The 12,798-nt window shown below is 21.2% G+C and overlaps 4 protein-coding genes across 4 annotated transcripts; 3 read left to right on the top strand and 1 right to left on the bottom strand.

Moving 5' to 3' along the window:
- Window positions 1-1,424: 1,424 nt before the first annotated feature.
- Window positions 1,425-2,578, top strand: PY17X_0700061 (PIR protein; the record flags this gene model as incomplete). Its single annotated transcript, XM_034637476.1, has 3 exons — window positions 1,425-1,439; window positions 1,577-2,422; window positions 2,513-2,578. 3 exons carry the CDS (start codon window positions 1,425-1,427, stop codon window positions 2,576-2,578), a joined length of 927 nt encoding a protein of 308 aa, XP_034493448.1.
- Window positions 2,579-3,856: 1,278 nt separating this feature from the next.
- On the bottom strand, window positions 3,857-5,311 carry PY17X_0700059 (fam-a protein; the record flags this gene model as incomplete). The annotated part of the gene is made up of 6 exons (XM_034637475.1): window positions 3,857-3,952; window positions 4,089-4,310; window positions 4,401-4,510; window positions 4,627-4,696; window positions 4,788-5,010; window positions 5,181-5,311. 6 exons carry the CDS (start codon window positions 5,309-5,311, stop codon window positions 3,857-3,859), a joined length of 852 nt encoding a protein of 283 aa, XP_034493447.1.
- Window positions 5,312-7,553: 2,242 nt separating this feature from the next.
- PY17X_0700057 (fam-b protein) lies at window positions 7,554-8,485 on the top strand (the record flags this gene model as incomplete). Its single annotated transcript, XM_022956446.1, has 2 exons — window positions 7,554-7,622; window positions 7,796-8,485. The coding sequence occupies 2 exons, from the start codon at window positions 7,554-7,556 to the stop codon at window positions 8,483-8,485; spliced, it is 759 nt and encodes a 252-aa protein (XP_022810988.1).
- Window positions 8,486-11,275: 2,790 nt separating this feature from the next.
- PY17X_0700055 (PIR protein) lies at window positions 11,276-12,356 on the top strand (the record flags this gene model as incomplete). Its single annotated transcript, XM_022956449.1, has 3 exons — window positions 11,276-11,290; window positions 11,415-12,167; window positions 12,258-12,356. The coding sequence occupies 3 exons, from the start codon at window positions 11,276-11,278 to the stop codon at window positions 12,354-12,356; spliced, it is 867 nt and encodes a 288-aa protein (XP_022810989.1).
- Window positions 12,357-12,798: the final 442 nt, after the last annotated feature.

The following is a 12,798-nucleotide window of genomic DNA, read 5'->3' as shown; positions in this document are numbered from 1 at the left end:
TTTTAATAATTATAAATAATATCATAGATAGAATAACGTTAATATTATATACCTATACATATAAACTGGCAAAATATTATTCAATAACTAATATTGAAATATTGATATATTGTGAAACCTTCTTATAATTAAATACTGATATTAATTTTATAGAGAAGGCAAATAATAATACATTATAATGGTATTAATGTTATGTTTTTGTTAATGGTCCAATTTTGAATATGTGGTTTTATATTCTAAAAAAATAAATAAATAAAAAAACTGTTAAAGACTTAATTCGTGTTAAATTTCATTTTATTATTCCATATTAACGCATATTATATTGTCGTTGTTTTACCATAGAATTCATAAAATATTGAATTTTTAATAAATGAGTTGATTGTATATACATTGATAACTATAAAATATAATATATAAGATAAAAATGAACAATGTAGAGCATTTAAAGAATATTTATATAAATTTATACACTGAAAGAGAAAATATATCTTATCTCTCCCCTCTTAAAGTGCAATATAACAACCTAATCAAACATAGTTTTATATTATACTTTAAAATTTGTATCAATACTTATTTATGTGTTAATATTAAATATCTACTATGTATGATTTTAAAAACTATTTAAATTCAAAGAGTTATTTAAGCTTATAAATACGGCCTCAGTGCTAATTGGTGTTTTAAAGAATGGAAACGATGGGAAAATGTATTATAAAATTACACAATAAAAAATATTTATAAATTGAAGTATATAGGAATAAAAATAAAGTTATTGAAAATGTTAACTATAATTGGAATGGATATATATTAAATAAAAACAATATAAATTTAAGTATATGCAATTAAAAAAGGGAAAAATGCAATTTATTTTGAAAATACTATAGTTTTAATAAAACATGGTATATAGTAATAGAAACAAGTATATATGTATTTAATGTATTTAAAAAAATAACTATTTATATACTTTAAGGATTATAGTAATAATGGGTTTCTTAATTGTTTCGATTTTTTCAGTATATTAGTTTTGGGGTACCGTTTATTAAACAAAAAATATGGCGTTGTTTATTTTCCATATGAAAGTATGTGTATAAGAAATGTATTTTTAACTCGTTACATTGTTGCTTTAATTTTTATAATAATGCTCATATGAGTGTTATTAAGGATACCAATTAATGTAAAATTGTATCTATACAAATATGGTAAAACATGTATTAAACATCCCCAGAACACGATAATTTATCTAACTACCGTAAAGTTATTATATTGTTCCATATTATCTTTAAATTAATATTAAAAATGATAATAACATGATCAATTACAGATAATTTTATATTATAGTTCAATTATTTTGCCATTTATTAAGCGTAAAAAATATAAAATAATATGATGTTACATAATCTACATATTATAAACAAAATAAAATTGCAATGGATAAAACCCTGGTATCTGCATTTTTTAATAAAATTTGCTTTTCCTTGTATTTGTTGATATTATATTGCCTATAAAATTCATTAAATTTTATTTTATAAGAATTTCATTAATATATATTTTTATTATATTTTTTTAAATGGTTTCTTAGTGTGAACAGTTTGATACATTGAGAAACTATTTACCCGATGACTCAAGCAATTCTACAACTAGTGATATTAATAATTTAGGGAATTTTATGAATTATTGCTCTAATGGAGAATCAAAGGGAAAAGAATGTAAGAATGATCTTGATAATATAAATGCTGGATGTTTATGGTTGTTTGAGCAATTGTTTGTGGAAAATAAAAAAAATATCAGTACAGTTCAATACATTATCATATGGTTAAGTTATAAACTAAATCAAAAGACGTATAACGAAATCACGGATCTAAATGATTTTTACAAAAAATATATAGAAAATAATACGCATTATACTAGTTGTAAACAAGGTGATGTAGATTGTAGTAATTCATTAAATAGTAATATAGGTTATCAAAATTATAAGGAAATCATAGATAAAAAAAAGAAATTGTTGGACATTAATATTGAAAATATGTCTAAATTTTATGAAGCATTTAAATCATTATGTAACTTGTATAAAAAACTTGGTGATGACAGTAAAAATTGCAAGAATGATTTGGATGATAATAATGAATTTATTAAAAAATATAATGAACTTAATAATGTTTCTGATAATATTAAAGATGAAGTCTATTGTCAAGTATTGTCTACATTATTAAATGATTATAATAATTTAAAAGAGTATTGTGATGATAATAGAGATGATAGTGACAAAATTCCATCCCCTACATCGACAAAAACAAAAGAAACTGGTGTGCAAAGTTCTGAATCGAGTTCTGAAGTTACATCATCAAGTTCGTCGATAACAAACAAATTAATTCCAGTTTTATCGATAATTGTTGCAATACCAATATTCTTGGGAATTTTTTATAAGGTAAATAATAAGGAATTTATAAATTATTTTTTCGATTACTTATATGCGAATATCAAAAAATATATAATATGTTTACCATTTTTATATTAGTATTCGTTATTTGGATTTCGGAAACGAACCCCAAAACAACATTTAAGAGAAAAACTAAAAAACTAAAAAATATAATGAAGAAAATGATTCATTAATATATGATTCGAAGATTAATAATGATTGATATATATTAAGAAATTGTCTATTTGAAAATAAATAATTTTTCACCATAATTTTTGAACATAATTATTGGGTATATAAGAATAATTAAATAGTATAACCAATAATATATAATGTTATATATGTATAGTTATAATATTTTTATACTGTTTTTGTATAATTTTTATATAGTTTTTATGTTGTGGGTCTGGATTTTCTTTGTGGAACCCATATTCGGGTTAAGTATTATATTGCATTTAATTTTGAATAATTTTTTATAATTTTTTATATTTTTTTATAATTTGATAACATTTATTAGTTTAAAGATTTGTTTTAAATGTATATATAATAAAGAAGTTATTAAAAATATGTATAGGATAAGTTGGATTTTTTATGATTTCTATTCAGTCTAAATATGTAAGAGAAAAAGTTAGGACGAAGATGCTTATCAAAAGGAATAAAGTAATATATTTTGATAAATTATATGATTTGGATTTCGTGTTAGTATAACTTAATGGTAAATGTGTTGAATTATGTATTTTTATGTTTTATTGTTAAATTGGTGGTAAATACATTTAAGAGTTCTTATTAAATGTATCATAATTTCTTTTATATAAGAAGTGTTAATTGGAGTTTAAGGCTCAATTGATGTATACGTACCACAATATAAAGACATTTGATTTATTTGATGGGAGAGTTATTTGAATTTAATATATGAATCCTATATAAAATTGTAACATATGTTATATATGAATGTATAAAATTATAATAAAATGTGTTTTAATAGATTGTTTACATTATAATTTAAAATAGACGGTCGTTTATTTTTAATATTAATTAAATATATTGCATATTATTATAATAGACAATCAACAAATATAGATATATATTTAAGTTATATTTGAGTGGACAAAGTAAATGATAAGTATATTGATATACAATTAATTACTAAAAAGTTTTAAGTTTTATGATAATAATAAAAGTACGAAACATAAATTTTTAACGTAAAAAAAGTAATAGAATTATAGCATTGATTTCTTCACAAAAATGAATACATTGAATATATTTGAATTCAAACGGAAGGAGAAATTACATACTAAATAATAATTTTTAAAACAAAAAAAATGCTGTGATAGCAATTTAAATAGGAATTACGGATAATTATAAATTAATTTGATTAAAATATGTATCCCAATATTAAAGTGTTGAAAGGGTTATATTTGGGGTATATTGTTGTTTACTCGATCAAATACGTTGTGCTAAGCTTAGGATATTCATATATGCGTGATATCTCTCTTTTTTATCGTAGAAATACTTTGTAGAATTTCCATCATCATAAATCTACGAAAAAAATGGATAAATATATAAAATATGTCAATATTTTGTGTGTGAATGTCATAAAATATATGAGTTATAAAGTAGATTTTCGATAAATGGTAAAATGAGAAAAAAATTATTATTTTTTGAGATTGCTTACAGCGTTGATATAAGTAACATCAACTTGATCATTTTCCACTTTTTTAATTACAAATCCGGATATATTAGTACCCAATTTGATTAATGCTTCCTCAGGATCTATTTCAGTTTCGATTAATTGTGTATTTTCTAATATTTCTTTCATATTAGGTTCATCATCAATTTTACCGAGATAATTTAGAGCTCTTGAAGGACAAAGAATTACAGTTGTGTCATTTGAATTCTACAAAATGAATAAAAAAAATATATGTATTATGTAAATTAATGTATAATATGTATAATAATATGAATAATGGAAAAAAAATGCCCTTACTTTAACTTTTGCGGCTAAAACATATTTTTTTACGAAGGGTATATATTTAGGATCTATGTTAAGTTTTTCAAAGATGATTAAATCTTTGGAGTATACACGAGCAAGACTTCCTAACAATATGATTATTTTGGAGATATAAATGAAAATAATAGACAATGAATAGTAAAATGAAAGATGCGTAAATAGTGATAAGAGATATTAAATTTATTGATTATTTTTTATGTACCCTTAATAAACTTGTAATTGTATTTTTGGGTATCATTGAAATCCCAGAGTTCCTCTATTACGTCATAGTACTAATGAAAAATAAAAATATGGATATATATAATAATGATTATTTAATTTGAAGTTATTTTTATATGTTAAATATTGTTTGGTATTTGATACGTTAGAGGCAGATGGGATCGTAAGATGAAGTCTTCCAATATCCATATTTCCAATTTTCTTAGAATATATAATTTTATCTCCATTTTCTGTGGGATGGGTCGAATAATCGTCTGTACTAGTCTCAGAAAGTTTTATTAATAGTTCTGAAGTATTGTTTGCATGATCTATTGCTACTAAATTTTCATAAATACTATAACATGCCATGTCTTTGTATTTGTCAAATCTTGGATTCGAAATATTATTGGTGAAAATGAGATTATTTTTAATGGGTAAAACAAAAGAAAGAAATTAATTTATAAAATGAGATTTAGAATTTTTAATGATTATGAAGGGAAGGGTTTGAGGAATATGGATATTTATATTATATGTAAATATTTTTCGATATTTTCATACGCTGATTCATGGTGGACGGAGTTGGCTTTATTAGCAACATTTTCAGCATGTTCGGTTGCAAATGCTCCATTTTGCATATATCCTGTGAGACTTAAAAGTGTCAAAGCAATCTTAATATATCCTTTATTCATTTTTGGATAAGTAAAATATGAATTTAAAAAGTGTAAAAAAGGTTATATAAATAGATTTAAAATAGAAGCAAACGAATATGCAAGGAATTTATAAAAAATTAATAATTATTCAAAAATGAAAAAATAAATTTATATAATTATTTAAATGTGAATTTTTTTATCTCAAATTTTTAATGTTTATGTTTCATCAGATTTCTAAATTTGACTTATTCTTTGTTTCAATGAACGGGTTGCAAGAGAGGAAAAATAAAGTACAGAAATTATAGAGCACCAAAAATATTATGATTTTAATTTTTCTAATATTATAATATTTTATATGGTACGGGTTATGGACATATAAATTTTTAATGGTTATGTTTTATCAGGTTTATAAAATTGACTTGTTTATTTAAATGAATTCGTTGCAAGGGAAGAAAAATAACGTACATAAATTATAGAGCACCAAAAATATTATGATTTTAATTTTTCTAATATTATAATATTTAAAATAGTAGATTAAATTAATTATATATAATATTTTATATGTTACACGTTATGGGAATACAAATTTTTGCTTTTCATAGTTAGCTAAAATTAAAGCATAGTTTTATAAAATATCTATATAGGATTTTGTAAGTGTTTATATGGATTTGAAAAAAAATGTATACATGGATATAGTACTTAATGAAAATCGATAATTTAAAATATAGAGAAACCCAATCAAAAATAAATAGTAGTTTTGTTATTTTTATCCTTTATTTGAGTATGGATGTTTTTTACATTTTTATGTATTAAAGAGTTTAATTTATGGTGAAATGGATTGTTTATATATGGTTGCAATTATTATAACTACACCAATAATATTCCAATTCATCATAACAATAGGATGATAAATTTTACACTATGGTGAATTATGTTTTCTGTAGTTTTATTTTTTACTTTAATTGAAATTTTAATAGAATTTTTCTACTATTATTCGTTAAACGGTCAAAATTATATATTGTTGATGATAGTAATGATATACATTTCTTGCAAATTGATACACATTATAATAAAATTAAAAAAATATATAAATATAAAACAAAACAAAATTAAATAAAAATTTAATAAAAAAAAATAAAAATGCAATAAAAAAAATAAAATGATGAAAGGGTTTAGGATTTATAGTATGAATTTAAGAGTATATAAATTTTAAATAAGTCAGATATATTTCGTTCATTATTATAAATAAAATTATAATCATAATTATAATTACAATTATAATTTCTGTATGTTTTGATTAAAAAAGGAGGGAATTAATCAATATATTTGGTATATGATGGGATTTTATATTTAAATTATTTATTGTATTTTTTGCTCTGTGATTAAGATGTGTAAAAATAGAGGTGATATAGTGTTTAAGTGTTATAGGTGTGATAATATATGTTTGTGAAATGAGAAAAATAAAAAGTTAATAGAGTAATTAAATTATGATTTAAGATTTGGGGATGATGATGAATCGGTAATTCCGTGAATATGTTTTTATACAATTTATACCATTTTTGTTATTGGTTGTATTTACTGTTATAGTGTGGTGATTTATTTGGGGGATATACATATTTTATATGATTTGAACAGAAATAATATATTTCATGTGTGAGATTATTATTATAAATAAAAATATTAAAGATCAGGGTCTAAAAATATATGTAAGTTGAGAAAAAGATAAAATATAAGGCTTTGTTAAGTAATATTTAAAATAGCAGAAAATAATTATAAAACATAATAAATTATAAACCATTTAAATGTAAATAGAAACGATACCTTTTAAGTTTTCATTATATGTTTGTGTGTATTAGTATATAAAATATATATGTATCTAATATTTTATTATTTTAATTGATATTTATTAGTTTGTCATATATAAGGAATAATGGAAATATATAAGTTCATAAAATATTAGAACTGTATCACTAAATATAATAATGTATTATAAATTATATTAAAAATGGTATATTTTTTATAGAAAGGTTAATATTTATTTGAAAAAATATATAATATTTATATCCATAAAAACTTTTAATGAATATAACGAAATATATCACAATGGCTACACATTAATTCCATAGAAAGTGCAAAAAGTTAATAAATGAAATAATTCCGATTATATATATATATATATATATATATATATATATTCACTTATTCATAAATTTTAGAACAAAAAACTAGTAAATATGATGTTATCATCATTATTTCATTTATTTAATGAATAAAGTTAAAAATGAGAATTAGTATTTTAAAATATGTTCTTTTTTCAATTATTATTTGTTTTTTTGAATATGCCCCAAATGTAAGTTACACACCATTTTCTTTTATTATTAATAATATTTCATTATAGTTTTTGTATCTATTTGTTTTACATTAACCTTATATTATTGTTTCATGTATTGGTAAAACACTTAAGTTAAAGAAACAATTAAAATTAATTACACACATGTTAATAAATATTTCATTTCTTTGCAGGAATTATGCCTTGAAAGAGATGTAATAAACTTTAGAAATAATAGGATATTAGCAGATGCAGATAACCGATTCGATTTAAATAGTTTTTATCAATCAACGTTGAGTCTTGCAAATCAACTTAATGACTACAATGATGATGACGAAGAAATTATATATATTCGAAATGCTATAAATTCACAAATAAAGAAGCATAAAGAAAGTAATACATTACCCGATTTAAATAATGTAGATAAAAAAACTAAAAAGTTAATTGGCGAACTTCGAAAAGAATTAGAAGAAGTAAAAAAAGAGCTTGATAATAAAAGGAATAGCGAAATAGCAATACAACCGATACAAGACAAAAGAATAACAAAAAAAGATGAAAATATTTCTGTATCAGAATATGAAGACTTTAATAAATTGGAAAATGAAGAAAATTTCTTGGAGAGTGAAGATGACAATTTTGAAGATGAATATAATAAAATTAAATCAAGTAATAATTATAAGAAATTTAAAATTAATGGAAAGATAAAAAAACATGAAAAAAAACTATTTAAGAAGATGATGATATTTATGGTATCACAATTTTTGATAGTGGTATCTGGAGCGTGGTACTTAGGAATACTATTTATACCGTATACGTTTTCCATAATTAAGAAATGTTGGAAATTATTAAATTTTCGCTTTAAATTAGAAAAATTACCAAGATAACCACTCTTTATTATTATGTTTTATTATACTTGTTTAAATGATTAAAAATAATATATTTGATATTTTATGGCATAAATGTTACACTTTTTACAATTTATAGAATGATGGAATTTGATTTAATTATTTGTTATATTATTATATATATTTAATTTAATATATAATTAATATATCTTTGTTTAGTGTTTGTCAAAATCTCATTTTTCCATATTTTCATGCATATATATTATGTAATAATTTAAACGCACTTATTAATAAAATTATAAGCTATGCTAAGTTTTAGAGTTGCATTTTGGGAAACTCGTATTTTGTGTCAGGGTTATGTACTATAAGTTATAGTTTTGTTCTATGTAATCTATGTTTTGGGTTAGGGCTATATTTTTATTAATTTGTTTATAATTTGATAATATTTATTACCTCGTATGCTTAATTTGGGATGCTGTCTAAATATGCAATCAAAAAATGGGTATAAACTAATATGAAAGGGGCAATACCATAATTCTCATAAAGTATAATATATACAATTGAGTGTTCATGCCGATTTAATATGATTAAAATAAAATGTCTATATTGCATATATTAATATAGAAATTTTTATGTATGATTTCATATTATGCTATATCACAATTGGGTATTATATAAGTCTTGATAACCCAAAGCTATATTGAATTATCCACATAACACCATATGTTTCTTTATTTCATGGAATATTTTATTTAGTAAAAATTATTATTTGTGTCATTATTATTTTGATTTAAATTGTATTTTAACAACCAAACAGTAATAATAGATATTCATAAAATACCGATCGAGAATCGACAATATAGTATTATCTATATATATTATTATGCTTCTAAGATTTTTTGAAGTTTTAATTGTAGCTACTATTATTTTGTATTAATAGAAGTTGCATTATATACTTTAATTTATTTATCATAAGGTAAAATAATAGATTAATCACTATTAATTTTTAAGCTTTATAGTTTTGAGGTATAAATAAATTGGAAATATATTATATTTTAAAATAGTTAAAAGAAAAAACATAAGTATATTAATAAAATATAATGTTATAGTTCTAATAATTGTAAATAATATGATATATAGAATATCGCTGTTGTTCTAATATAGTAAAATATTATACCAATTACTAATATTGAAATATGTTAAATTTGGGAAACATATACAATTATATATTAATGCAAAGTACATGGGAAAAGTATGTAATAATTAATTTGAACTAATAATATGTTTATTAGGTTATTATATACATACAAATTCACAAATATATTGTTATTGCTAAATAATATATGTTTTAAAATACTTGATTTAAAAACTATGAAACGAGGAAATATCATACATCGATTTAAAGTATTTTTATTAAGCGCATTAATTATTCCGCTGTACAATACAGTGATATAGTAATAACAATAGATAAAGTATTAAATATGAAAAAATCATTAAATTCATTTGATACACTACATGGGTATAAATTCATTATATATATTATTAAAGGTGTGATCGGATTAAATTGTATGTATACAAGATCAAATGAAATATTATAACATTTATTTAAGTATGCTTTAGTGCGATAACATTAGACTACCAGTACCAAGCAAAATAATATTAATAATTATATACTTTTACATTATAGAACTAAATATAGTTTATTATAAAATATAAAAGGAAACTATATATTAATAAAAGTAATAATTCTAAGCTATTTTTAATTTATACATGAATTAAAAACTTTAATGGGAGAAAATATAAGAAATAATTAAACTGTGTAGAATAGGTAAATCATATATGGTTATATCCTTGTCTTAAAAAAGCATACGTCCCTTATCTCTCCTCTCAAACGGAAATATACTAACCTAATACACATAGTTTTATATTATACTTTAAAATTTGTATCAATACTTATTTATGTGTTATATATTTAACATTTACAAAGTATTATTTTAAAAACAGTATATATTCAAAGACTTATTTATGCTTATGAATAGCATAATAAATATGGGTTCTGTGCTAATTGCCGCTTTAAAGGTGGAAAAATATGGAAAACATTATAAAATTACTAAATAAAGAATACTTCTAAATTGGAATATGTAGGAATAAAAATAAAGTTATAGAAATGATTAAAATGAATTATGAATTTATCTATATTCATTAAAAACAATATAAATTTATATAATTTGCATATAGATGTAAGTAAAATAACTTAATTTGAAAATACTATAATTTTAATAAAACATTGGTTTATTGTATTAGAAACAAGTATGTAAATATTTAATATATTTAAAAAAATGACTATTTATATACTTTAAGGATTATAGTAATGATAGGATTTTGCATTTTTTATATTTATACGGTATTTAATTTTTTGAAGGACAATCATCAAAACATAAGATATAAATATATTCCTTTTCTATGTTCAAAAATACTTTAAATTCTTTATAGAAGGATATACATTTTTATAATAAAGTTATACCAGATGTTAGTAAGAATAGTATTTATTGTATAAAATGCATCATATATTTAATCAAAAGTTTATTAAGCATCCCTTTATTTAAGGTAGCTTAGCTAATTAGTATAAACACAAATAAAACTTTTTTTTAGTAATAATATTATTTAATTATTCTATATTAATTTAATTATTGAAAAACATATAATATATTTAACTACAGACAGCTGTTATATATAGTGCTAAAGTATTTGCGTTACGTTTTTGGTGGAGTGTATATAAAAACAGGATGATTGTACCCAATTTACAAATAAAAAATAAAACCCATTATAATGAATAAGGAAGTGGTATATGCATTTTTTAATAATAATAGTTTCCTTTACATTTTTTTATATTGTATTACATATAAATATCATTAAACTTTATTTTAATAATTTGCGTTTTTATTAATTGTTTTAACTGATTTCTTAGTGTAAAAGGTTCAATAATGTATGGGAATGGATTTCCGATGGATTGGTTGTAGGAAATAATACAAATATTAATAAAAATTTGAAAAAATATTGTGATAAAGGATCATGTGATGATCCTTTCGGAAAAGTTAATGCTGGATGTTTATATTTGTTTGATGAGTTCTTTGCGGGTTTTACCCAGTTTAATTCTGTTGCAAAAAGAAAGATCAATATTGTTGATTACATTTTGATATGGTTAGGGTATATGTTAAACCGTATCAAAAATAATGAGAACGGCACTATAGGCCTTTTTTATGAAACATATATAAATAATGATGATAAAGATAATAAGTATAATCAGAAAATAAAAGAGGTTACTGGTTATCAGACTTATAATGAACTTATAGATATAAAAGAAGATTTGATGAGTATTGATATTAAAGTTATGTCTAAATTTTATGATGCATTTAATACATTATGTAGTATGTATAATGAATTTGATTCAGAAAATGGAGATTGCGATAATTATTTAGAAAAAGCTGAAGAATTTGTTGAAAAATATGATGAACTTAATGAAGATTATTATAATGGTATAAACAGCCCCTATAATCAATTATTATCTACATTATCAGATGATTATTATAATTTAAAAAGTATATGTTATGATTTTCCATTACTTCCAACATATTCACGAAAATTTGTAATAAAAAGCACACTAATTTCAATTGGATTTATATTTGTTGCCGTATCAATTTTCTTGGGAATTGCATATAAGGTAAATAATAAGTCAATTAAACAATATATTCAGCACTGATTAATTTGTGAATATAAATAAATTATACATTTTTAAAATTTTTTATATTAGTTTTCGTTATTTGGATTTCGGAAACGATCTCAAAAGCAATGTTTAAGAGAAAAAATAAAAAATATAAAGAAGAAACTGATCATTAATAAATTATTCTGAATATGACGATTGATGTATTTTAAGAAATTGTCTATTTGGAAATATATAAATTTTGATCATAATTTTCGCATAATTTTGATATTGTGAAACCCACATTCGGGTTAGGGCTAAGTATTATATCTCATTTAATTTTTTATAATTCGAACACTAATTAAATATATGTATCATCCCGTATGTTTAATTTCGAGATGAGGTTAAAAATATGTACTTCCAAAGGAGCATTGTCATTAATATGAAAAGGGGTACATCACGTTTGTTCATAAGTTATAATAAATATAATTGAGTGTTAATATATATTTAATATGATTAAAGTAAAATAACCATATTACATATATTAATTCATATTATGCTATATCGTAATTATTTATTATATAAAGTTTGTTAATCATAATTATAATGAATTATGCATATCATAATATGTTTCTTTATTATACGAAAATTT

This window comes from Plasmodium yoelii, assembly GCF_900002385.2.
Source record: "Plasmodium yoelii strain 17X genome assembly, chromosome: 7".
NCBI classification, from domain to species: Eukaryota; Apicomplexa; class Aconoidasida; order Haemosporida; family Plasmodiidae; genus Plasmodium; species Plasmodium yoelii.
The sequence above is the reverse complement of the archived record's forward strand: the minus strand, read 5'-3'. Positions and strand labels throughout refer to the sequence as shown.